This window comes from Dendrobates tinctorius, unplaced genomic scaffold (genome assembly GCF_039654945.1).
Source record: "Dendrobates tinctorius isolate UK_male_01 unplaced genomic scaffold, ASM3965494v1 ptg000265l, whole genome shotgun sequence".
Taxonomy (NCBI): Eukaryota; Metazoa; Chordata; class Amphibia; order Anura; family Dendrobatidae; genus Dendrobates; species Dendrobates tinctorius.
The window spans coordinates 5757834-5785000 of NW_027361932.1; the positions used below are offsets into that span (position 1 = coordinate 5757834).

Genomic DNA, 27167 nt, shown 5'->3' on the forward strand with positions numbered 1-27167 from the left:
TCCAGCCTACGAGGAATCAGTAGAGATAACATTAAATACACTTTTATGCTTGGGGTGGAAGATAAACTTCGCAAAGCATTTCCCGAAACCAGCTCAGCAGATTTCCTTTTTAGATATGATCTTGGACACTTCCCGCGGGTTGGTCATTCTCCCGCCAGAAAAGACGCAAGCCTTACAACAGGCAGTGCGGACTCTTTCCCGACCAGCTTCTCACTCCATTCGTTTCAGCATGAGAGTTCTCAGAAAGGTGGTGGCTGCGATGGAAGCAGTTCCATTTGCACAGTTCCATCTCCGTCCCTTACAACATGCAATTTCTCAGCAATTCACAACCCGGGAGTAGAAAATTGGGCGGCAGATTTTCTCAGTCACCAAGACACTGCCTCGGGAGAGTGGTTTCTTCATCCGGAAGTCTTTCAGCAGATTTGTCATCGTTGGGGGACTCCGGATGTGGACCTCATGGCCTCCAGACTAAACAACAAGGTGTCTGTTTATTGCGCGATCCATGCGCCATCGGAGCGGACGTCCTAGTTCTGCCATGGCACCGGTTCCAGCTTCCGTACATCTTTCCCCCTCTTCCCTTGCTTCCGAGGGTCATCAAGAAGATCAGAGCGGAGCGTGTACCAATGATTCTAGTCGCGCCAGATTGGCCACACAGAGCATGGTATGCAGAACTAATACAACTAGTAGCCGATGTCCCCTGGCAACTTCCAGATCGCACGGATCTGCTTTCTCAGGGCCTGATTTAACACCAGAACTCCGGGGCCCTGTCTTTGACGGCGTGAACGTTGAATCCTGGATTTTAGCACAGGCTGGGTTCTCTCTCGATGTGATTTCCACCATGATTAGTGCTAGGAAGCCTGTATCCAGGCGTATCTATCACCGCACCTGGAAAATCTTCTTTTCGTGGTGCAAGGATCATGTTTGTTCCCCTCTGGTGTTCTCCATTCTGGCCATATTGAGTTCCTTCAATCCGGATTAAAATCAGGCCTTAGCGCTTGGCTCGCTCAAGGGCCAAATTTCGGCCTTGTCAGTGCTTTTCCAACGCAAAATTGCCACCAAACCTCAAGTCAAGACGTTTATTCGAGGAGTTTCCCATGTGACGCCTCCTTATAGAAGGCCATTGGAATCATGGGACCTTAATCTGGTTCTCAGGGCCTTACAGGAGGCTCCTTTCGAACCGCTGCAGGATGTGTCATTGACCGTCCTCTCTTGGAAAGTGGTTTTTCTAGTGGCAATTACGTCAATCAGACGAATTTCGGAATTGGCAGCCCTGTCCTGCCGTTTTCCGTTCCTGAATTTATCAGCCCCGTCCTTCCTGCCCAAGGTCGTCTCCTCTTTCCATCTCAACCAGGAAATTGTTTTGCCTTCCTTTTGTCCGGCGCCAGTCCATCGCATTGAGAAGGCCCTCCACACCCTGGATGTGGTTAGGGCGCTGAGACGGTACATCTCGCGGACGGCTCCCTTCTTCAAGTCAGATGCCCTGTTCATGCTTCCAGAGGGACATAGGAAGGGCCTAGCCGCTTCAATAGCAATGCTAACCAGGTGGATTCGCTCAGCGATTCAGGAATCCTACCATGTCAGGAATGCGCCTGTCCCAGCGGGGATTAAGGCGCACTCTACCCGGTCAGTGGGCGCCTCTTGGGCCATTCGACACCAGGCCTCGGCAGATCAGGTCTGCAAGGCTGCGACTTGGTCCAGTCTGCATACCTTTACAAAACATTACCAAATTCATTCTCAGGCCTCTGAAGATGCAGCCCTCGGCAGACGCATCCTGCAATCAGCAGTACCTCAGTGTTGACTCAGTGGTATATGGAGTATAAGCAGATGTATGCTCCCCACCCAGGGACTACTTTAGGAAGTCCCACTGTCTGTGTCCCCCAATGAGGTGTAGGAGAAATAGGGATTTTTGTGTACTCACGGTAAAATCCTTCTCTCTGAGCCATTCATTGGGGGACACAGCACCCGCCCTGTTTTAGCATACTGGCTCATTTGTAGCATTCTTAGGTTTTGACATAGTTATGGTTATTGTTGACTGTTTAAGCTCCTACTGCTTTCTTCACTGAACTGGAGATCTCATCCAGTGAGAGGGTGTATATTGCAGGGGAACTTTTTTTTCTGGTTTACTTAGTGTCCTTCTAGTGGCAAGCAGCGTAACACCCACTGTCTGTGTCCCCCAATGAATGGCTCGGAGAACAGGATTTTACGGTGAGTACACAAAAATCCCCATTTTTATTTGCAGCAGCGGCATATGGGATTTTTCTATGGCGCATCTTATGGGGGCAGCAAATGGGGGCATTTTCTGTGGGGCATCTTATGGGGGTATTCTATGGGGCATATTCTGTGGGTCATCTTAGGGCATATTCTGTGGGGCATCTTATGGGGCTGTTGCTCAGATGTGAACTGCCTCCCACCATCATAGACACTCCTTTTGATGATGCTCCAGAGGTTCTCATTGGGGTTGAGGTCAGGGGAAGATGGTGGCCACACCATAAGTTTGTCCTCTTTTATGCCCATAGCAGCCAGAGATGCAGATGTGTTATTTGCAGCATGAGACGGTGCATTATCATGCATGAAAATGATCTTGCTGCGGAAAGCACGGTTCTTCCTCTTGAACCATGGCAGGAAGTGCTGTTTTAGAAACTCCACATAGATTATGGAGTTCATCTTTACCCCTTCAGGGATCCTAAAGGGGCCGACAATCTCTCTCCCCATGATTCCAGCCCAAAACATTACTCCACCTCCTCCTTGTTGGCGCCTTAGCCGTGTTTTCATGGGGTGTCCATCAACCAGCCATCCTCCACTCCATCCATCTGGACCATCGAGCGTTGCACGGCACTCATCGGTGAATAAAACAGTTTGGAAGTCAGTCTTCATGTATCGTTTGGCCCACTGGAGCCGTTTCTGCTTGTGTGCAGTGGATAGATGTGGTTGACAGGATGGCTTACACACAGCTGCAAACCTCTGAAGGACCCTGCATCTTGTTGTTCGGGGGACGTTGGAGGCACCAGCAGCTTCAAAAACTTGTCTGCTGCTATGACAAGGCATTTTTGCAGCTGCTCTTTTAACCTGACGCTCTTGCCTGTTGGAAAGAGTCCTCAATTTTTCCTTATCAGCACGCACACGTGTGTGCTGGGAATCAGCTACATACTTCTTGATTGTGCAATGATCACGATGAAGTGTCTTGGCAATGTTGATTGTAGTCATGCCTTGACCTAAATACTCCACAATTTGTTGCTTCTCAGCAGCCGACACATCCTTTTTCTTTCCCATTTTGGCAAAAAATGTAGGCTGCTTAATAATGTGGAACAGCCTTCTTAAGTAGTCTTGCCTTTATTTGGACACACCTGCCAAACTAATTTGCACAGGTATCTGCAATTGCTTTCAGTGATTTTAAAGAGCCCTGACACACATCACCATCAATGAGTTTAAATGACAAACAAAAAAATTCTAACCTTATCACTCCTAAACTCTTCTTGCATAATAACTTGGAACACAGTTTATAGGGCTCCTGATTCAATATGGATATTCAAAAACATTTAACTTACTGATGTCTCAATTAATTTTACTTTTACTGGTATTTATTTTTATTTTTGAAATTTACCAGTAGCTGCTGCATTTTTCACCCTAGGCTTATACGTGAGTCAATAAGTTTTCCCAGTTTTTTTTTTTTTTTTTTTTTGTTTTTTTGTGTGGCAAAATTAGGGGGCTCGGCTTATACACGAGTGTATGCGGTACTTATTTTCCACTATAATTTGCAAAATAAATCTTGCCAAATCAGACAATGTGATTTTCTGGATTTGTTTTCTCATTTTGACTCTCATAGTTGTGGTCTACCTATGATGTCAATTACAGGCCTCTCTCATCTTTTTAAGTGGGAGAACTTGCACAATTGCTGGCTGACTAAATACTTTTTTTCCCCACTGTAACAGCAGCAATTTGTTTTTGGTTCCGATCTCTGCAGTTAACCCCTTTTTTTTAAATTGCGCTGTCTACTTCATTATGCATTAGAGCGCACTGTGCTTAGGCTGTGCTTCACAGGAAACCACCATTTTACCTGTATATTCTAATATAGATTAAGACATTCTGTATATAATTGTATAACAACTTAAAAAATGTTATGAAACGTAATCCCATATTTCTAAAAGGTATGGATGTAATCTATATCACAGCGCCTTTACATAGATGGCATTGGTTTGGGGTATAAAATCTGGTGAGTTTCCCCTCTTAAGTTGGGGAACAAGGATGATGTTTAGAACTTTTTTCATGTAAAAAATCATATTTTGTTTTTAAGGGGACATGAATTGTCGGGGTCGTAAACGACAATGAATCCTCATTCACCAGTCATTCCAAATCATTGTGCGAGCGCAAAACATCTGGTACCGATTAAGAATGACTCAGACACGCAGCTGATTCAATCTTAGCTAATGTCCTGCATCCACACCTGTCAGGAGCAGTACAACAACTGGCTTTTATTTAAAAATACACAATACTATATTGAGTGTTAGGGGAAGGCGTGCATTAGGCGGGGTTTATGCAGTATACATCTAGTGTCCAGTCTCTCTCTGATTCGTCAAACGTCTCCCGATGGTTACTCCTTCTTCACATTCCTGAGTTATCTTTTTTTAGGAGAAATGAAACTTAGGAGAAATGAAACTTAACTCTTTAGACACTGAATTTAAGTGAAAGTGAACACTGGCAGCCATCTTTAATACAGTTACATTTGCATTAGCAAGCAATTAGGAAAAACTTATTGTTTCACAGTATAAAAATATAAAAGTTATATAAGAAAATATATTTTCACCTTGACAATCCCCCCTAAACACTAAGTTTTTCCCTTAATGAAAGATCCTTCGAGACTGTCCATGTGATGGGAAAAGGGGAGGTGGATTTCTTCATCCAGACACCTCAGAAGCTCTCCCCTAGCGAGAGGCCTCCAGGCAGCTGAACCCTTCACTAACCTCACATGGAGTTCTCCCGCTGTCCCTAAACTAAGTCTCTTAACATCATCTGAGAATGGGGGGTTTTGTCTACTCTCTTGAGGGGAATATACTTAGGGATCTCCCCTAGATCAGTACCATCGTACTCTGGTGGGTCTACTTCTTGATTGAGGAAGGTGCCAGTCGGAGTTGCTTTGGCAATAACCTTTTTATACAAGGGAATAACACAACAAAGAGTTATTGATCCAATTACAAGGGGGGCAATCAGTACTATACAAGCTTGTTGAAGGAATCCCTTGAGTCCACCCAACCAGCCGGAAAAGAAAGATGTGTCTACTCCAGCATTAGTTTTCAATTCTGCTGCTAACCCAGTTATCTTTTTAAGGGCTATCATGGTTTTTCCATTCACTCCAGAGTTCTGAGGGATATAGGTACAACACTCCTCTCCCACCATCCCACAAACTCCTCCTTTCTCATATCCAGATGACTCGTTGCAAGGTATATTACCTGAAATATTAAAACAAGTTTCATTATTGCCCTGGGGAAATAAATTGGAATACTCCCAGGACGTATTATGCAACCTTCTTTCTAGCAGTATTGGTTTGAAGGCATCAGTAGAGTGGGAAGTTACATTAAAACTAACTTGTAGGCCATACATTGGAATTTGCCCCAGGTAGGTTAACCGAGTTCTATTCCTGGGTACCCAAGCCCCCCCTTTATATGCCAGATATTGAAGGTATGTATTACTTCCTGAAAGATTACCCTGCCACCAAGGGTATCCTACCCATCCCACAATAGGTATTCCAACAGTTGTGTTCCATAACTTCACATTATTTGTGGCATTATTAGCAAGTGTATCAGAACAACTGGTCCAGGCAAATAATTCCTCGGGTGGCACAGGAATAACAAGGAACGGAATACTAGTGGCCGATATTGGTGAATGTGTGCAGATCCAGCAATCTGCTGGAGACTGAGTGTCTTTTGACCAATCATTTAGTAATTTTTCATGATGTTGTATAAACTTATTATTCAAGGACATTGGAGAATTTAGATTGTCCCACGCAGCTACCATTATTACAGATAATGCAACAAAACCAAACCAAAACATTATGCACTCTTATGCTTTGTTAACTCCTGTGGCTAGTTTGCAATGTGATGCGTGGATCCAGGTTGGTCGTCCTTCCAACTTAACAGCAGTAGGCGTTGTTAGGAGTACTTGGTAAGGTCCTTGATATCGGGGTTCAAGGGTCTTTCTGGAGTGTTTCTTGACATATACGTAATCACCAGGTTGTAGACAGTGAGTTCCTTCCACACGATCTGGAATGGAAGAGAAAACTAGAGAATGCATTTGAGTTAAATGCTTTTGCAACTGGATTACATAACTTGTCAAATTATCCACATTGAGTGTTAAGACCTGTGGGTAGTACAACCCTGTGTTCGGTGGTCTTCCAAACAGTATCTCGAAGGGTGACAGTTTAGCTTTCCCCGTGGGTGTGTACCTTACTGAGAATAATGCTAATGGGAGACACTCTGGCCATGGTCTATGGGTCTGCTCCATGGTTTTCTGTATTTTCAATTTTAGTGTCCCGTTCATTCTCTCTACCTTCCCTGAACTCTGTGGGTGGTAGGGTGTATGAAATGCTTGTTCTACACCTATCATTTGCATTACATTTTGCATTACCTCAGCAGTAAAGTGTGTACCTCTGTCTGATTCAATTGTTTCAGGGACACCGAATCGTGGTACTAGTTCCATCACCAGTTTCTTTGCAGTGGCTCGAGCTGTAGCCGTTTTCACCGGGTAGGCCTCTGGCCATCCAGAGAAGAGATCTACACATACTAGGATATTTGCATACACTCCTACCTTGGTAGCTGTATGTCGTCAATCTGCCGTCTCTGAAACGGGTAGAGAGGCCTAGGTGTCGCTTTCTTAGGGACTTTTACTGTTTTACCTGGGTTGTGCTGTGCACAGATGAGGCATGATTGTACAAGTTTCGCGGCTGCGCAACTGAAGCCAGGAGCGATCCAGAAGGCATCTACCATGGCACACATGTGACTTTTTGAGGTGTGATTGGGGCCATGTGCTGCTTGCGCCATGATTGGGAACAGGGACTTTGGTGGGCACATTTTATCCTTATTCTCCCATACTCCATTTGAGTTCAGCTCAGCTCCCAGTCTCCCTCGGTGTACCTTCTCTGTTTGGGCAGCCTTTTGCTGGAGGGATTTCAGGACATCTAGACCCAATGTGGCTGGAATACGCTGACTCCCCGCCACCGTCCACTGCTCTCTCTAGGCCGCCTTGTGCTATTTTAGCAGCCTCGTTCGCCCTTCTATTGCCCTCTACCTCCACGGAGTCACCTTTGTGTGTGCTTTTACCTTGACAATGCCAACCTGGACTGGTAACATCAATGCCTCCATCAATTGTTTCACCAGCTCTGCATTTTTAATGGGCTTCGAATCTGTGAAAATATTAGCGACTTTACCTGCAGCGGCTCTACACGCCTCAGTGAGTGCCTTCAACTCTGCCTCCTGCGCCGACATGTGAGGAGAGAGTGGTTCCGCTCGGATTACCTCATGTGAGGATACTACTGCATATCCAGTGTAGAATCGTCCATCCTGGTGGTATCTGGGGCCATCTACAAAAAAGAAACTCAAAGTCTGCATTAGGAACAGGTTTTTCATGAATGTGTGCAAACCCAACTGTCTCCTGACTCATCAGTTCTATGCAGACATGTTCATGCGTCATGTCAAAGTATCCTTCCTCACTCGCTAATACGGTCACCAATTCCCCCTTTTCTGAATCCACAGGCAGGAGGGTGGCTGGATTCAGAACGTTACATCTTTTGAGGAGTGACATACTCAGGAATTAGTAGAGCACACTCAAGTCGGAGCTGTCTGGCCATAGACAGATGTTTTGGTTGAACTTGTAGGAGTATGGCATGGATGTCATGTGGGGAATAGATTGTCAAAAGAAACGTCAGTGTCATCTCACATGCCTTCCCTATTACGTCTCCACTTTTTTCCTTGTGCTCCAGCATACATGACAGGTCGTTTTATTGTCCTTGTTTGCTCAATTTCTTTAGCTACCTTAAGGAGGTCTTTTGGATCTACATGTCTCCATTCAGGTCTGGCTGTCTGTACTGCGTCTCGTAAGTCTTTGTTCATACCGTCAATGAATGCATCCACCAGTATTCTAACATCAAGTGGGTTTATGCAAATGTACCCCATGTCTGCCCATTTCAGCTGTAACCGTCCAAGGTACATCTCTACTCTCTCTCCTCTTTGCTGTGTCACATTAGTCAGGAGTACAGACTGCTCTGATTGTTCCACTGCAGCCCATTGTCTTAGTGACTCACAGTACGTCTCCCCAGATCGTGCAGATTTATCATCCATGCCCCAAGCCTGATTCTTTGTCACATCTGTGTGTGTCTTAATTATATGATCTAGTGCGTCACCTGCCTTTAAACTCATCAACCTCTCTAGGTCTGCCCAGGTACACTTATATGTCTGCTGTACTTCCTTTATGTGTCTGTAAAACGGGAATGGTTGGTCTTCAGGGGCAGGCAGCTGCTTCAGCAAAGCTAGCTGGTCAGAGGGGCTCCAGGGATAATACACCTGTATCTTTCTTATTCTAGTCACACTTCTAGGTCCTGATGGGGTTGGCCGTCTGATGTCTACTGTCAGCTTACTCCTCAAGGGCCAATGTCCCCACTACCCACTATCCACACTATTATGTCAGCTTCTTATGATCTTGTCTGGATAAGATTTAGTGCAATTCTCTTAGGTCAGTAGCACAGGTCACACAAGTAGCTATTCAGTCTGGGTTTGTCTGAGTCTGACCACAGTGTTTACAAGTCCATCTGTTTTCTCTGGGTCTCTGGTTACACTTTGTCAATCAAACATTCATAATACACCTTCCATACTGCTGCACATTCTCAAGCATCATTTATTCACTTGCTATTTTCTTCCCTTGTCTGTGCCTTTTTGTACATCCAAACATTCACACTCTGGTATTTTTGCCTTTTTCAATGTTTGTCCCAATTGTTTTACTGCTTCCTTCCTTCTCTGTCTCTTGTAATTTGACACAATTTGCTATACAAATCAATCACACAACTAGAAGCAGGTTCAAACACATTAATGACCAAGCAATCACTTACAATTCCCTTCTAAATTAGGCACCATATCTTACTTTTTAACTTCCAATCTTCAATTAAGTACTGTTGCTTTAAAATGCACAAATCTTTCAGCTTGTACCTTACGGATAGAATTACAGAGAATTTTGAGCACAGCTCACACTCAGCAGAGATAAGAGCGAAGGGAGAAGAAACTACGCAGCTCCATCCTTCACCCCTCCCGTCAGAATGCAGCGTCGTCCTTCACAGAATTCTGTAGTTCTTTAGACTTATCAAAATCAATTTCTACAAAGAAACTCAAAATCACGGGATTTCACTGTAAGGGCAGATAACTGTATAATGAGATTAACCATGTCTTGCCCTTTTTCTGGCCAAATGCATTCAGGAAACTTTACAATGTAATGCCACATATAACACGAACTATATCATTACTCAATTCATTCAGTCTCAGATGTAGATTTGAAATATCTATAACGCATCTGTCCGGGATTCCACCACAACTAGAAAGGTCACAAATCTCTTGACACAAAAATGATGTGTGATGATTCATTCATACGTGCTCATTCACTGATTTTTTTTTTTTTTTTTTTTTTTTTTTTTTTTACACTCAATTACTCATCTCTCATCTTATTCAGAGGTTCTCATAGACATATATACAAGGATTCACACAGCCTGCCTATCTTGCACTTTGGATTTGATTAATACTTTTTCCAGGTTCTTTGCTGCACTACTTCCATATCTATCCTCAATTATATCACATAACCGGTCTCCTTCTTCAGGTATCTTTCCCTGACTGTTCCCCATCAATCTCTTTCCATCCTTCATTCTTCAAGCCTCGCGCAACTCGCAGATGAGCTTGTGCTTGTTCTAACAATCCTTTATCTTTCAACATGCCTCGTTTGTTCTCTATGAGATTATGCCACATAGCCGGCTGTAATCTCCCTGACGAGGGCAATCCTACATGCTTATACAATCTCTCAACATTCTTGACTGCCTTCTTGCCTTCCCGTGACGCTACTATTGCCTTGACCTCCACAGCATCCTCATCCAACTTGTGGGGCACAGACTTCTGCTTTAAGATACGCAGCATGACTCTTACAGAATACTATGGTTCTCTGCAGAAAAACCACTGGTAGCGATATCAACACTGATGTTCCACAGTACGGAGCCTCACGTTCGACGTACTAGGAAAAGAGCCTCGCGCTCAATATTTCCTTTCCCTAACCTTGAACAGCAGTGATTAACAGACTATCCTGCCACGATATTCCAACAGTCGGGAGGCGGTCTCCTAGTGAGAGCCCTCCACAGAAATACAGGTGGTCCCTTCTCGGGACGTCTTAATTACCTAGCTGGTACAATATCACAGAGGCTGCGTCTCCTATCCCTTCCTCTAGGTTGCCCCACAATCTGCAACTAGCTCAATTTATCACTCCACTTCACTACTAGACAATAGTCACGGGTAGGGTGGTTGAATGGAGTACAATGACCGGTGGAGGAGGTGTGGTGTACACGAGGACGCGCAGAATGCAACGTCTCTCAGTTGCTGGTTCAGAGCGTGGCACAGGATCGCACTCGGTCTCACCACTCGACCGGTCACCCCTCAGACCCAAGGAGACCACAGACAAACCAATAACGGCTGAGACACTAGCAAGTGTGACACATACAGTGTATATGATCTCACTTACCGTGTTTTGGAGGGTGATCAGTCCTCGAGGTCAGCCACTACAGGTATCATCCACAGACATCCAAGCATGGGTCCAGAGGAGCCTCGGATCACTGTCCACGCCCCACGTTGGGCGCCAAATTGTCGGGGTCGTAAACGACAATGAATCCTCATTCACCAGTCATTCCAAATCATTGTGCGAGCGCAAAACATCTGGTACCGATTAAGAATGACTCAGACACGCAGCTGATTCAATCTTAGCTAATGTCCTGCATCCACACCTGTCAGGAGCAGTACAACAACTGGCTTTTATTTAAAAATACACAATACTATATTGAGTGTTAGGGGAAGGCGTGCATTAGGCGGGGTTTATGCAGTATACATCTAGTGTCCAGTCTCTCTCTGATTCGTCAAACGTCTCCCGATGGTTACTCCTTCTTCACATTCCTGAGTTATCTTTTTTTAGGAGAAATGAAACTTAGGAGAAATGAAACTTAACTCTTTAGACACTGAATTTAAGTGAAAGTGAACACTGGCAGCCATCTTTAATACAGTTACATTTGCATTAGCAAGCAATTAGGAAAAACTTATTGTTTCACAGTATAAAAATATAAAAGTTATATAAGAAAATATATTTTCACCTTGACAGAATATGCGATGGCTGCCATAGCAAACCATTGGTATTCCCCGAATCCCTCCAACTTCTAGCTATGGTTAGAGTCTAAAATCTTCTTTACAATGCAGTAGTTGGAGCAACCTACTGCATGTAATTAATGAAGGAGCAGTTAGCCTTTTTTTCTGCCTAGTGGCAGCAGCATACACCCAAGGTTTCCTGTGCCCCCCCCCATGAAGGCTCAGAGGAAAAGATTTTATGAGTATTCAAAATCTAACTTTTTTCTTCTTTCCCCAACACAGGTCATATGTGAGCGAAGCAAAAATAAATCATCAGAATTAAGAGAAAAGATTAGAGAATACCTGAAAGGTTAGTGTCTGTTTTTAGTTTAGCTGTTTTGTTTGTTTGTTTGTTTTTTTAGTTCTACCTCTTCTCAACTAAAATTTATTTAACCCCTTAGTGACAGAGCCAATTTTTAAAATTCTGGCCTATCACTTTGTGGTGATAACTCTGGAACGCTTCAACAAATCCCATTGATTTTGAGATTTTTTTCGTGGCACATTATAATTTATGATGGTAAATTTAGGTTTTATGTTTTTTGTGTTTATAAAAAATATCCGAAACTTGACAAAAATGTGAAAAAATTGCAATTTTCAAACTTTGAATGATTATCCCTTTAATCCAGAGGGTCATACCACACAAAAACATCAATAAATAACATTTCCCTCATGCCTGCTTTACATCAGCACAATTTTTAAAAAGCTGATTTATTTTGTTAGGCTTTTAGGAGGTTTAAAAATGTAGCAGTATTTTTTCAAGGAAAGTTACAAAATTTATTTTTCGAGGGACCTATCCAGGTTTGAAGCGACTTTGGGGGTGCTATATATCGGAAAACCCCAAAAATTGATACTATTTTAAAAACAGCACCCACTGACATTTAAAACTGCTGTCAGGTAGTTTATTAACCCTTCAGGTGATTTTCAGGAATTAATGGAAAATGGTATAGCAGGAATGAAAAAAAAAAAAATGTTTACCACCTAAATGTCACTAACTTCTGAACTGACCGCTATAGCCGGAAGACTCTAAGGCCGATATTTGTCCATGAACTGCTATGGCAAACATCAGGACCACACAATCATGATCTCGGTGTGTCAATTAGTTTAAAGTGGAAACCCCCACAATCTAGTAACCATGTTTCCGATGTAGTCACTTTTGACAGCAGCAACTAAGGGGTTAAACAGATATGGACAATGCCAACACTGATCGTTTGTGATACAGTAAGTTGTCAGCTATAGTGGACAGCCGACAGCGGCTGGATTGTCACCTGTATGGGGATGATATTCTCTTATATCTCAGGTCAGTAAAAAGATGTATAGGCTGTCATGAAGGGTTTAAGGTTTATGATTATTTAAGGAAAAGAGAGCATCTTCTCATTGGTGTGTGTCTCACCAGAAATGCTACTCCAGCTGCTCAACTTTAAATGGGTGTACTTACAGTACAATTTATCTTGATTTTGCCCTTACTCAGTTCTTTTTCCATTAGGTCTATGACATCATGTGATTAAAAGATACAGTCATATGTTAAAGTTTGGGCACCCCTATTAATGTTAACCTTTTTTCTTTATAACAATTTTGGTTTTTGCAACAGCTATTTCAGTTTCATATATCTAATAACTGATGGACTCAGTTATATTTCTGGATTCAAATGAGGTTTATTGTACTAGCAGAAAATGTGCAATCTGCATTTTAACAAAATTTGACCGGTGCAAAAGTATGGACACCTCAACATAAAAGTGACATTAATATTTCGTAGATCCTCCTTTTGCAAAAATAACAGCCTCTAGTCGCTTCCTGTAGCTATTAATGAGTTCCTGGATGAAGGTATTTGTGACCATTCCTGTTTACAAAACAGTTCCAGTTCAGTTAAGTTTTATGGTCGCCGAACATGGACAGCCTGCTTCAAATCATCCCACAGATGTTCAATGATATTCAGGTCTGGGGACTGGGATGGCCATTCCAGAACATTGTAATTGTTCCTCTGCATGAATGCCTGAGTAGATTTGGAGCAGTGTTTTGGATCATTGTCTTGCTGAAATATCCATCCCCTGCGTAACTTCAACTTCGTCACTGATTCTTGCACATTATTGTCAAGAATCTGCTGATACTGAGTTGAATCCATGCAACCCTCAACTTTAACAAGATTCCCGGTGCCGGCATTGGCCACACAGCCCCAAAGCATGATGGAACCTCCACCAAATTTTACTGTGGGTAGCAAGTGTTTTTCTAGGAATGCTGTGTTTTTTAGCCTCCATGCATAACGCCTTTTTGTATGACCAAACAACTCAATCTTTGTTTCATCAGTCCACAGGACCTTCTTCCAAAATGTAACTGGCTTGTCCAAATGTGCTTTTGCATACCTCAGGCCACTGTTTGTGGCGTGCTTGCAGAAACGACTTCTTTCGCATCACTCTCCCATACTTCTTCTCCTTGTGCAAAGTGCGCTGTATTGTTGACCGATGCACAGTGACAGCATCTGCAGCAAGATGATGCTGCAGGTCTTTGGAGGTGGTCTGTGGATTATTCTTCTCTGCGTTTCTGATATTTTTCTTGGCCTGCCACTTTTGGGCTTAACAAGAACTGTACCTGTGTTCTTCCATTTCCTTACTATGTTCCTCACAGTGGAAACTGACAGGTTAAATCTCTGAGACAACTTTTTGTATCCTTCCCCTGAAAAGTTATGTTGAATAATCTTTGTTTTCAGATCATTTGAGAGTTGTTTTGAGGAGCCCATGATGCCACTCTTCATAGGAGAATCAAATAGGAGAACTACTTGCAAGTGGCCACCTTAAATACCTTTTCTCATGATTTGATACACCTGGCTATGAAGTTCAAAGCTTAATGAGGTTACAAAACCAATTTAGGGCTTCAGGAAGTCAGTAAAAAGTAGTTAGGCGTGTTCAAATCAAGAAAATGATAAGGGTGCCCATACTTTTGCACCGGTCAAATTTTGTTTAAATTGTTTAAATTTGTTTGATTTGAAGCAGGCTGTCCATGTTCGGCGACCATCAAACTTAACTGAACTGGAACTGTTTTGTAAACAGGAATGGTCACAAATACCTTCATCCAGGATCCAGGAACTCATTAATAGCTACAGGAAGCGACTTGAGGTTGTTAGTTTTGCAAAAAGAGGATCTACGAAATATTAATGTCACTTTTATGTTGAGGTGCCCATACTTTTGCACCGGTCAAATTTTGTTAAAATGCAGATTGCACATTTTCTGTTCGTACAATAAACCTCATTTGAATCCAGAAATATAACTGAGTCCATCAGTTATTAGATATATGAAACTGAAATAGCTGTTGCAAAAGCCAAAATTGTTATAAAGAAAAAAGGTTAACATTAATAGGGGTGCCCAAACTTTTACATATGACTGTAACTAGCTGAATCCTCCTAAGCTCCATGTAGAAACAGGAAGACAATTTTCTCTGCATGAGTCATCATTGGGCCAGGTGCACACCAATATTTTCTATTCATGTACTAGCCGATATTCGGCTTGCAATCAGCCGTGCAAGTCAATGAGTGCGTGGAAATCATCGGACTGCACTTGGATGACATCGGAGTGCGGTCAGATTTCTGCACACTGACACAATGGAGAAGATGAGGAAATTTTGCTATACTCAATGTGCTCCGATTCTTTTTTTTTTTTTTTTTTTTTTTTTTTTTTTTCCAAACTCTTTTTACTGAAAGATTCCACAGAATAAAAGTTCAAAACATGTATCACAGTATAAGTTCAGAATGGTTCAAACATTTACCTTTATCCATTCAGTACAACATGAATATAACATCACACACTCAATAATAGAGTGAACAAATAAAGAAAAGCTAACAGATTGGAACATAGTGTATTAGGACAGGTTCCGTTATCAAGCATTGTATTCTTGATTAAGCTGCTTTCTTTATTTATTTTTTTTTATTTTTTTTTTTTAAATCAAATACTTTTTATCAGGGCTGTGGAGTCGGTAAGCCAAACCTGCGACTCTGACTCCTCAATTTCCCTTACTCCGACTCCACGACTCCGACTCCCACATATATTGCTTATGTTTAAGTGAAAAATTTATTGTAGTACAATGTGAACATCAGACATTTATTCATTTTTATGATACAATAATCAAGATATTTAGATAGAAGATAATATATATTTATTGGAATACGACTTTAGAAAACAAAAAACTGTAATAAATTGTAAATATATAATACACTATAATATCGATTTATATATATTCACTATGTAATAAACTATGTAAGTGGTAAAAAACAGTTTTCAACAAAAACATATTAAATAACATTTGTGCTGTCTATAAATTGGTTCTAAGAAATGGAATTGCCTCCATCAGATCCTCCTTCATAGATGACCTAAAATCTGACCTAATAATTTTAAGGCCAGAGAACAACCTCTCTACACTAACTTGGGTTGGTGACAAAGCCATAACCACATGGGCAATATCTCTAACAATTTCCGGGTATAAATTAATTGCCTCATGCACAGTCAGTTTTGATGAACGGTTGAATTTTTCTATTTCTTTGAGAGGAAGTGAAACATTTTTACTAAAATATGGTCAGTCTGCTTACTATAGGAGACGGAGTGAAATCATTTTCCTTGCGGCAATGCTTTTCCTGCTCCATGTCATCCAAATACTTGTCAAAGTCAAACGCCTCATCTGATGAGGATGAAGATATGGCAGCAGTATCACTGTCAGGACCCAAGTCCTCTTGCGCCTGGCAGTCCTCTTTTAGGCCACTCATCCTAACTGCTACCTCAGTCAGAGCTTCTTTTCCTTTAGTAAGGTGTTGATCATCAAGCAGTATACGATGACCTGGGTCCACATAAACAACTGCCAGAAAAATTTTATTTTCCAATAGCTTTGTCTTTCTCCATTTCATTGTTAATTATGCAAATTGCCTCTTTAGCAAGGAAGAGGACTAGAACTCTAGTGCGATCTATCGGAAATAGCAATCCTAAAAGTCAATGTCGACCCTTTAACGAGCCTTGTTACATGTTGTCTCTTCCTCTCTGAAGAGACAATTTGCATAATTAGCATATTTCCCAGAGGAGCATTGCGGCTTTAAGTCTCCTCATCTCGACATGCTTAGCATGTCATTCTCTGCAAGGAGAAATGATACTTGTCCGTTTCATTGAAGCAGAAATGCCATCTCCGATTAAACCTCCTCTTTGGGACAGGTAAAGTAGCAAGTTCTTCCACTCCCTTATGAAAATGCCAGTTAAATCCTGAGCTTGTAATTTTCTCTTTCCCCCATGACTGCACCACGGAGAGAGAGGGATCCGCCCTCAGGGACAGGAAACCTACAGATGAAAAAGGCGGTACCTCTCTCCCACATCAGTTTGTTTCCTGTCCCTGACGGGGAACCTTCAGCATGTACCTGACAAATCGTCGCAGGATTCCGGGGACCGATCCATTCCGGTGATAGGCAGCGGGGCTCCCTGCCTCGGCTGGGTCAAGGCCTTGAACAGGCTTTCCCCTGAAGCACCACCACTGGGGTCGGTGTGCCTTGAGGGTGAGTGGGGAGAGGCAGTGAAGAAACCAGGAGAAGTCTGCCGATCCCAAAAAAAGGGGGGGGCTACCTCCTGCAGTATAGTGACGGCGGTCACTACAGGAGAGCCCCGCCGAGCCGGACAAGGCAGCCTGTGCAGGTGGCGGCGGTCACCGAGGGCCACAGGTCAGAGACTGCCATATCTTGGAGCGGGGGGGGGGGGGGGGCGGTAGCGGCCACCGGGAGCTGTGAGGCGGGCAGGCCTCTGCAGCGCCGAGCAGGGGTGGTGGCGGCCACCGGAGCCACGAGTACAGCGCCGGGAGGGCGCAGGAGACCAGCGCATGACACCAGTAGGATGGGCGGGAGGCGCTGTGCACCGCTGGGTAATCTCGCGGTGCGCACGCGCGAGATATCCGGCGGGGCGCAGGGATCCCTGGGAAGGGGGCGGCGGCAAATTTAAATAAAAAAATTAAGCCATGCTGAAGGAGAAGGAAGCGGTCACCATGAGTGGTCAGCCGCAAAGGGAGAAGGAGACACGGCGGCAGTCCCCGAAGCAGGGACCACAGCAAACGCAGGAACCGCACCAGCACCTACAGCGCCAACGCGACTCTTCCCAGCAGCAGCGGTCATACGGGATCGCGGCGCAGCCAAAGCTTCACCATGGCGGCATAGCCAGAAGTGGATTCAGCAGTGGAGATAATCCCTACGCCTGAGACGGTATCGTTTATTCCACAGGAGAGTGAGTGATCTCCGTGAATGCCCGCTAGCTAATTTGCGATTTATTAATTTTTCTTTTCAGGGGTGTAAATGCACTAACAAATCTAAACACATGGTATGTGCTATATGCACGGAGGAGCTACCCCCTACGTGGGAGAAAAAGTTCTGTGCGGCTTCCATAGAGCAGACAATACAGGAGAAATCTCCGAGGTTTGCGCTAGACCTCAAAACACTAATAAAAACCTAGGTCGAAGACGCCCTTAAGGGCGCCACAACCTGAAAGAAACGCCGGTCCAGGCATAGATCCCCAGAGTCGAGCGTCAGTGAGTCGGGAACTGAACTATCCGACTCAAGTGATTCATCATCCTCCCAGTCCTCTTCATCATCCTCAGAAGGGGGACGCAGCTGCTTTCCCATTGAGGAGACGGACGCCCTGTTAAAAGCTGTGAGGATAACTATGGGACAGGTAGACGAACGCCCTAAGAAAACGGCCCAAGATAAAATGTTCGGAGGGCTAGAGCATAAAAAAACTGAGGACTTTCCCGACTTAATGAGAAAATCCACTCCCTCATCAAGCGAGAGTGGAAAAAGCCGGACAAAAATGTCCTCCTAACACCGAAGAGAAAATACCCCTTTGATGACCCGGCCTAATCCTTATGGAGCAAAGCACCTAAATTAGATGTAGCGGTCGCAAAAGCTTCTAAAAAATTTGCCCTGCCCTTCGAAGACATGGGTACCCTGAAGGACCCAATGGATAAAAAAAGCTGAAACTTTTTAAAAATAACGCTTGGGAAGCAGCAGGAGGGGGCTAAAGCCAGCCATAGCAGCCACGTGTATGGCACGTGCCCTGATGGTCTGGCTGGACCATTTAGATTCTCAGATAAAGGGGAAAGTCCCGAGAGAAACAATACATAGATCAGTTTCGGTAATGAAGGGAGCAACAGCTTTTCTGGCGGATGCGTCGGTAGACTCAACCAGGCTGGCAGCCAGTCCAGCGGCCATCTCAAATGCTGCAAGACGCGCCTTATGGCTGAAATGCCGGCCGGGAGATTTGCAGACAAAAGCCAAATTGTGCGCAATCCCGTGCGAGGGGGAATTCTTATTTGGCCCAACACTGGACGACATCTTAGACGAGGCAGGGGACAAGAATCCTTTCCCGGGTTCCCCAGCCAGTCATACAAGCGGCCTTTTCGGAACAGAAGGTTTATGCGGCGGAAGCCCCCAAAAGGGAACAAAGAAGGATGGGAGGATAGAAGGAGAAAGAATAAAGGCTTTATGTTTAACAAACCCCCCGACAACAAGAAGCCATAATGAAGGTACTCCCCGGGTCTGTGGAAGATTATCCTACTTTCTCCAGGCCTGGGAAAAAATATCCGCGAGTTCATGGATACTAAACATAATAAAGGAAGGTCTGAGGCTAAAATTCATTACCCTCCCAAACGATTCTGTTGTGATAACGCCCCAAAGGACCTCACACGAGCAGCTGGCTCCACAACAAGAAATAACGAATCTAAGAGAGAAAAATGCGTTACAAGAAGTCCCCTACCAAGACAGGGGCAAAGGCTTCTACTCCCCTCTCTTCCTTCGCAAGAAGCCAGACGGATACAGGGCGATTATAAATCTAAAAAGGCTGAACAAATTCTTATAAATTCAGCACTTCAAAATGGAAACAATAAAATCTTGTATAAAAATGCCTCCTTATCTTGCTTAATGACCGTATTAGACTTAAGAGACGCATATTACCATGTGCCTGTTCAGAGACCACAGGAAATACTTCAGGGTGGCGGTGACAATCCAGGGGGAGATAAAACATCAGTTCAGAGCCCTCCCCTTTGGGCTAGCCATTTCTCCAAGGGTATTTACAAAGATAATGTCAGAGGTAATGGCCCACATAAGAGAGCAAAACATTCTGATAGTCCCATACCTGGACGATCTCTTAATAGGGGTCACCTTTCACCACTGCAAACAACAATTGGACATGGTCATGAGGTCTCTACTGAGTCTAGGGTGAATGCTGAACTTGCCCAAGTCCAGACTCGTACCAAGTCAGGTGCAGGAGTACTTGGGGATAACACTGGACTCAATCGAACAGAAATGTTATCTTCCACAGGCGAAGGCTCAAAAAATGACACAAATGATAGCTTCCCCAAACACTACCCTGAGAAAAGCAATGTCACTATTGGGGTCAATGACAGCCTGCATGCCAGCAGTTCAGTGGGCACAGAGCCATACTCGAGACTTACAGTGGGAAATATTAGACGCAGACGTTTCCCTACACGGGAATTTAGACATGCAGTTAAACATCTCACCGGAGACCATACATTCCTTAACGTGGCGGAAAGTTCCAGCCAACCTAGCCAAGGGGGTTCCTTGGGCATTGCCTGCGACAAAGATCCTAACTACAGAGGCAAGCCCCTGGGGGTGGGGTGCACATCTAGGCAACCAGGTGGCACAAGGGCCCTGGACCGAGTGAAGAGAGTCCACTTCCTCAAATATGAAGGAGCTGCTGGTGGTAAAACTAGCTCTCATTCATTTTCTAGATTCACTTCGTTCCCATCACGCAAGGGTCTTCTCAGACAACCAGATAGTGGTAGCATATCTAAACCACTGGGGGGCATCAGATCTCGACCACTGATGGAGGTAACAAAGTCCATCTTCCACCTGGCAGAACACAATCTAGAATCCCTGGCAGCCCTTCACATAAGAGGTTCAGAAAATCGAACGGCGGACGTTTTAAGCAAGACGCGTCTAAAACGGGGAGTGGGAACTAAGCCAGTTAGTCTTCAACCAGATCGTGAAACTCTGGGGACGGCCAGAAATAGACTTATTTGCGAACAGTCAGTACCGCAAGTTGGAAACCTTATGCTCAATCGATCCCCAGGGGGGCCCAATAGCTCTAGACGCTTACACGATACCCTGGGATTATCATCTGGCCTACGCTTTCCCCCCAATATCTCTCATCCCCTTAGTACTGAGGAAAATACGGGGGGACAAGGCGACAGTAGTGGTAATAGCGCCCTTCTGGCCACGGAGAATATGGTTTTCCTGGCTGAGAAGAATGTCTGTAACGGATCCCTGGGTTCTGCCAGAAACTCCAGACCTGCTATCCCAGGGACCAGTGTATCACCCCCACATAAAAAACTTACACATGACAGCTTGGCTTTTGAGTGGGAGCTCCTTAGTAACAAGGGCTTCTCGTCAAACTTGGTAACCACGCTACTACAAACCAGAAAGCCAGTAACCACTAAAGCATATGGCAAAGTGTGGAAAAAATTCATGTCAGACTCAGACCCAACGGGCGAAATCCCTGTAGACAAGATTCTGGATTTCCTACAGAGGGGGTTGGAAAAGGGGTTAGCTACCAGCACCTTAAAAGTACAGCAGGTGGCGGCCTTGGGAGCTTTGTATAACCATGACCTAGCCAAAAATAGATGGGTTATGAGATTCATTAGAGCCTCAAGTAGATCCAGGCCGATCCCCCTACGCATCACCCCCCCCCCCCCCCTTGGGATCTAAACCTAGTGCTAAACGTACTAACCAAATCTCCCTTCAAACCCCTAGCGGAGGCTCCCTTAAAAATATTGTCCCTTAAGACCTCCCTCCTCGTAGCCTTAACTTCTGCCTGCCGCATTATTTATATACAAGCTTTGTCTGCCCACTCACCCTTCACGCAAGTTCTGGATGATAGGGTAATTCTTAGAACCGACCGAGCATATCTCCCCAAGGTGTCTTCACAGTTTCATAGGACCCAGGAAATCTCCCTACCCTCCTTCTGTCCCAATCCCAAAAACAAAACAGAAGAGGTATTACACACTTTAGAGGTAAAAAGATGCCTGGTCCAATATTTGACAAGGGAGTTTAGGAAGGATAGGGCTCTGTTTGTCTGTTTTCAGGGTCCTCGGAAGGGTCAAAAAGCATCGAAGGCCACACTGGCGAGGTGGATAAGGGATGCAATCACCCTATCCTACTCCTCTTGCGGGGCGGCCATCCCGGAGGACGTAAGGGCCCACTCAACCAGGGCAGTGGCATCATCCTGGGCGGATAAAGCCGGAGCTTCAATAGACCAGATATGTAGAGCGGCCACTTGGTCTTCCCCCTCTACATTTTTCAAACATTACCGTCTAGACTTAACCTCTTCAGATCTCACCTTTGGGAAAAGGGTTCTGGAGGCGGTGGTCCCTCCCTAGATGTACAATCTTTGTAATTCTTTCCGTGGTGCCGTCATGGGGGAAAGAGAAAATCGTAGTTACTTACCGATAACGGTATTTCTCTGATCCCATGACGGCACCCGTACATCCCCTCCCTTTCACACACACAGGTGTGCACATTAGAGTGAGTTAGTTAGCTTTAGTACATAGCCACACGGTGCCTCTATTAAGCTTAATTTGATTAATTTTGGATTTCTATAACCATTAGAGTTGCAGCTGAAAGTTCTGTGTAATGCTCTGTTAACCAACTGATGTGGGAGCGAGGTACCACCTTTTTCATCTGTAGATTTCCTGTCCCTGAGGGCGGATCCCTCTCTCCGTGGTGCCGTTATGGGATCAGAGAAATACCGTTATCGGTAAGTAACTACGATTTTTTAGTCACTGTAAAAGGGTGATTAGGCAATTCCTTCAATTCAGCCACCTGTGTTCATTGACCTTCGTTTAGGGTTACGTGAGGGTTCGTCATATCTATAAGAAACGGTTTTAGTTCAAGCAATCGCTCAATCATTAAATAAGTTCTGCCCCACCGAGTGGCTTGTTCGACAATTGCCCCTTTCCCAGCACGTCTCTTCGAGATGGAATCAATTTTAGGGGTTCTGGCGGCAATAACCAATTTCCTCACTTTTCCAGCATGTCCCTCTTGCAGATTCTTATTGCCAGCTGCAGCGTGTGCACAACACAGCGCATGTGATGAATATGAAAGTGTTTTGAAGCACCTTCAACAAGATCTATTTCTAAAGTATAATTTTGCTGTTCTTCTGTTGTAATATCTGTTTGTTCCTCAGTTACATGAACAGCACTGTGGCCTTCCATCTCCAACATACTGAATCCTAAACTTTTTTCTAGCTGTTGTTCATTACTCTCTTTCATCAGTTTAATTGTACTTATCATGTTTGAAGCATTGTCAGTTACAATAACAAGAACCTGTTCTTCTGTGAATGTAGCCTTAGGGCCCCGTCACACATAGCGACTCACCAGCGATCCCGACAACGATATCAACTTGTCAGGATCGCTGGTGAGTCGCTACATGATCGCTGGTGAGCTGTCAGACAGCTTCACCAGCGAACAGCACCAGCGACTCCGAGCGCGCGGCGTCGCTGTGTACTTTAGTTACCAGCGCGCTGATGCAGGGAGCTGGTAACTAAGGTACACATCGGGTTTCTAAGGGGCGTGCGTCACTTAGAAACCCGATGTGTACCTTGGTTACCAGCTCCCTGCATCAGCGCGCTGGTAACTAAGGTACACATCGGGTTTCTAAGCACCGCCCAGTGCTTAGAAACCCTGCGTTTACCTTAGTTACCAGCGTGCTGATCGCTGGTCTCCCGCCTGTCACGCAGCGATGCGTGCTGGCCAGCGGGAGACCAGCGATCAAAAAAATGTCCTGGCTATTCCAGGACGATCAGCGATACCCAGCAGGGGGGCCGCTCGCTGGTCAGTGTCACACACAGCGATCTCACTGGTGAGATCGCTGTTGCATCACAAAACTTGTGACTCAGCTTTGTGTGACAGGGGCTTTAGATCAGGAATAGAAGAGCCATTTATAGGACATTTCATAACTTTCCCAAATTCCTATGAAAAAATATTCAGAACATTCTGCATTGAACTACTGTACCCAATTTATTATATATTTTAGGAGTCGGAGTTTGTCCATTTTACACAGACTCCACCAAAATGAGCACCAACTTTGACTCCACGACTCCGACTCCACAGCCCTGCTTTTTATTCAAGAAAGCATACAGAATAGTATTACATACATAAGTATACATTAGGGTACAAATTATAATACTTTTCCAATTTTTAATAAATGCAAATACACCAAACACATCCCTCCCCCTTCCCGTAAGAAACCCCCTTGTAAGCTATCTGGTTTCTAATTCAGAACACGTACCAATTCGGGCCATATCGGAAGTGCACTCTTTTAGTCTATGCATATCATATATCACAGTCCATGTGTTTAAAGGAACACACATCAGGGTTTCTAACGTGAGATTGACAAGTCATGGCATATGGGGATAAATGCAATAATGGTCGCACCATCTCACCCAAATCGTGTGGAAGTTCTGGGGACATCCTCTATTTCTATATAATATATTCTCATATGGTATTATTAACTAATTTTTTCATCTAGTTGATAAAGGTAGGCTCCCCCCCCCCCACCCATCCACCTTGGTGCTATTGCTTTCCTAGCAATAAATATAACCTCCCAGAGAAATATTCTATCATAGTGCAACCATAATTCTTCATCCACAATACCCAAGATGCAAATCTCTGGGACACACTCAATATGTATCCCAATTATCCATTCTAATGTAATCCCTTCATTCCAGTATCTTCGTTTTATCCCACAATTCCAGACAAGATGCCAGAAGTCCGCTCCAGATTCCCCATATGTATTGCAATTCGTCAGACGCTAGTCTGCCAAATCTATGTAGTCTGATTGGAGTCAGGTAAGATTGATGTAGGATATATAGTTGAATTAATTTATTATTTGGGGCTGGGGACACCATTGTATGTGCCTCTAGGGCATCATTCCATTGATCATCAGTTATAGATGGCATTAATTGCCGCCATTTACTCTCTACAGCAAGTTGAGTAGAAGCAATTCTGAAGCTTAGTAGAAAGGTATATAGAGAAGATATTACGCCCGTGGGTCCCTTGAGTTGTTAACACTCCTATCAATGGATATCTGGATATTCCCATCCTAGGATATGGAAACTGGTGGACTGTGTCATGATGCTCATTTTCTCTTATCGGAGAGAAACTGATCACACTATGCTGACACTCTAATCAAATTCTAATGAGTTTGATTAAAGTGTAATTTGCATAATCTGCATTAAGGGTACTTCACACATAGCGAGATCGCTGAAACGTCACAGGTTTTGTGACGCAACAGCGACCTCGCCAGCCATCTCGCTACGTGTGACACACAAAAACCACAGAAAAGAGGGAAAAATCCTCCAATATTTGAGAAAAAACCAAAACAGGCAGATATGCTTAGCTGTATAGATAGTGCATTTGTATTGAGGCCTATCAGGGTGCAGCGGACCCAAGTAAAATGGCAACTGCACAGGTGCAGTAATACCTAATGAAACAGCCAGCCTACAATCAGGGATTGGCCGTGTGGCACACCAGTGCAAAAAATAATCCGTATGTGACAATGTTCACACAGGGAATGCAGAGCATATAGTTCACAGGCTCTTAGTAACACCATATAGGGGGGGCTGCCCAGTGCTAACTATAATGCATCCCGTGTGAACAGAGGCCACAGTTTACAGAACCATTTGGGCCCAACTGCACCCTGAAAAGATAAAAAGTGCACAAAAACATATCAATATATGTAAGGTATCGGTTAATATTATGGCCATAATACGTAAGCTGGCAAACTAACGTCAAAGTTCCTTACACTTGCCAGTCCTACTCTAACATGAAAACCACAGAAAAGATGAAAAAATCCTCCAATATTTGAGAAAAAAACAAAACAGGCAGAGATGCTTACCTATATAGACAGGCCTCAATACAAATGCAGCGGACCCACGTAAAATGGCAACTGCACAGGTGCAATAATATCTATGTGACACATAGCGGCGACCGGCCCCCCGATGCGATATCGCTGATTGTGCTCGAATGTCCTAGGCCATTTTTTGATCGTTGGTGTCCCGCTGGCCAGCATGCATCGCTGTGTTTGACGCCATAACAACGACGAGCGACCTCGTTGGCGACTCGGGGACGTAGGCGTGATTTTGCTCTGTCTTTTCAGCGCCCCCTCAGCTCCAAGTTTTTGAAGATCTTACCTCCTAATTTTGTTCCTTTTTGGTCATAGATATTTTATAATTTTCTTTTTTTAAGATTAGTTATCATTTACTGGTTGCTCAATGGCACATCATATTGCAGTTTTAAATGTTTGTTTAGTATTTATCGTCATGCATATCCCGCATTACGTATGGTATGTTATGCCGTTTACCGATCAGATTCATTGATTTTATATTTTGAATGGGCTTTTCTGAACGTGGCAATGCCATATGTGTGTTTTGTGTGTCTCTCTCACTATATACTGTGTGTATGTGTGATAGAGATAGATAGATAGAGATATATATATATATCTCTAATATATAAAGCTCAGTGTGTATGTGTATGTTTGTATGTCCGGGATAGGCATCCGCACCGTCGCAGCTACAGCCACAAAATTTGGCACAGTCACACGTCTGGACCCCGAGAGCGTCCTAAGCTATGTTGTGAGGCGAAATTTTAACCCCGCGCATTCCAATTCACCAAACAATTTTGCCCCTATCTACATACTGGGGTTAAAATTTCGCCTCACAACATAGCTTAGGACGCTCTCGGGGTCCAGACGTGATACATATCCTCCATCCCATAGTCCAGTGCCCATATACCCGTCACACATCCTCCATCCCATAGTCCCGTGCCCATATACCCGTCATACATATCCTCCATCCCATAGTCCAGTGCCCATATACCCATCACACATCCGCCATCCCATAGTCCCGTGCCCATATACATATCCGCCATCCCATAGTCCCGTGCCCATATACCCATCACACATCCTCCATCCCATAGTCCCGTGCCCATATACATATCCGCCATCCCATAGTCACGTGCCCATATACATATCCGCCATACATATCCTCCATCCCATAGTCCAGTGCCCATATACCCATCACACATCCTCCATCCCATAGTCAACCATTATGACATCATAATGAGCGGCGGCAGGGCTTGCAACCTATGATGACATCAGCGTCGCCATGGCAACCATTGTGACATCATAATGAGGGTCGGGGCTTGATACGCACACACTGTTCCCCAGTATGCAAATAGGGGCATTGTGACATAATGAGGGGGCGGGGCTTGACACGCACACACTTTTTCCCCCAGTATGTAGACGGGGGCAAAATTGTTTGGTGAATTGGAACGCGCGGGGTTAAAATTTCGCCTCACAACATAGCTTAGGACGCTCTCTGGGTCCAGACGTGTGACTGTGCCAAATTTTGTGGCTGTAGCTGCGACGGTGCGGATGCATGATCCCGGACATACAAACATATACACACACACTCATACATACACACTTTGAGCTTTATATATTAGATATACACACTGTGTTCCAAATTATTATGCAAAAAGAGTTTAGGAGTGATAAGGTTAGAATTTTTTTGTTTGTCATTTAAACTCATTGATGGTGATGTGTGTCAGGGCTCTTTATGTCACTGAAAGCAATTGCAGATACCTGTGCAAATTAGTTTGGCAGGTGTGTCCAAATAAAGGAAAGACTACTTAATAAGGCTGTTCCACATTATTAAGCAGCCTACACTTTTTACCAAAATGGGAAAGAAA

General features: G+C 44.2%; 1 protein-coding gene across 4 annotated transcripts in view; it reads left to right on the forward strand.

Annotated features, from left to right (window-relative positions):
- The window catches only part of ANKLE2 (ankyrin repeat and LEM domain containing 2), a 155190-nt gene that overhangs the window by 58867 nt on the left and 69156 nt on the right, over positions 1-27167 (forward strand). For all 4 annotated transcript variants that reach the window (XM_073559035.1, XM_073559034.1, XM_073559033.1 and 1 more), the window contains one exon: positions 11646-11712. In XM_073559035.1, coding sequence (XP_073415136.1) covers positions 11646-11712 — 67 coding nt within the window. The remainder of the gene's footprint in view (positions 1-11645; positions 11713-27167) is intronic.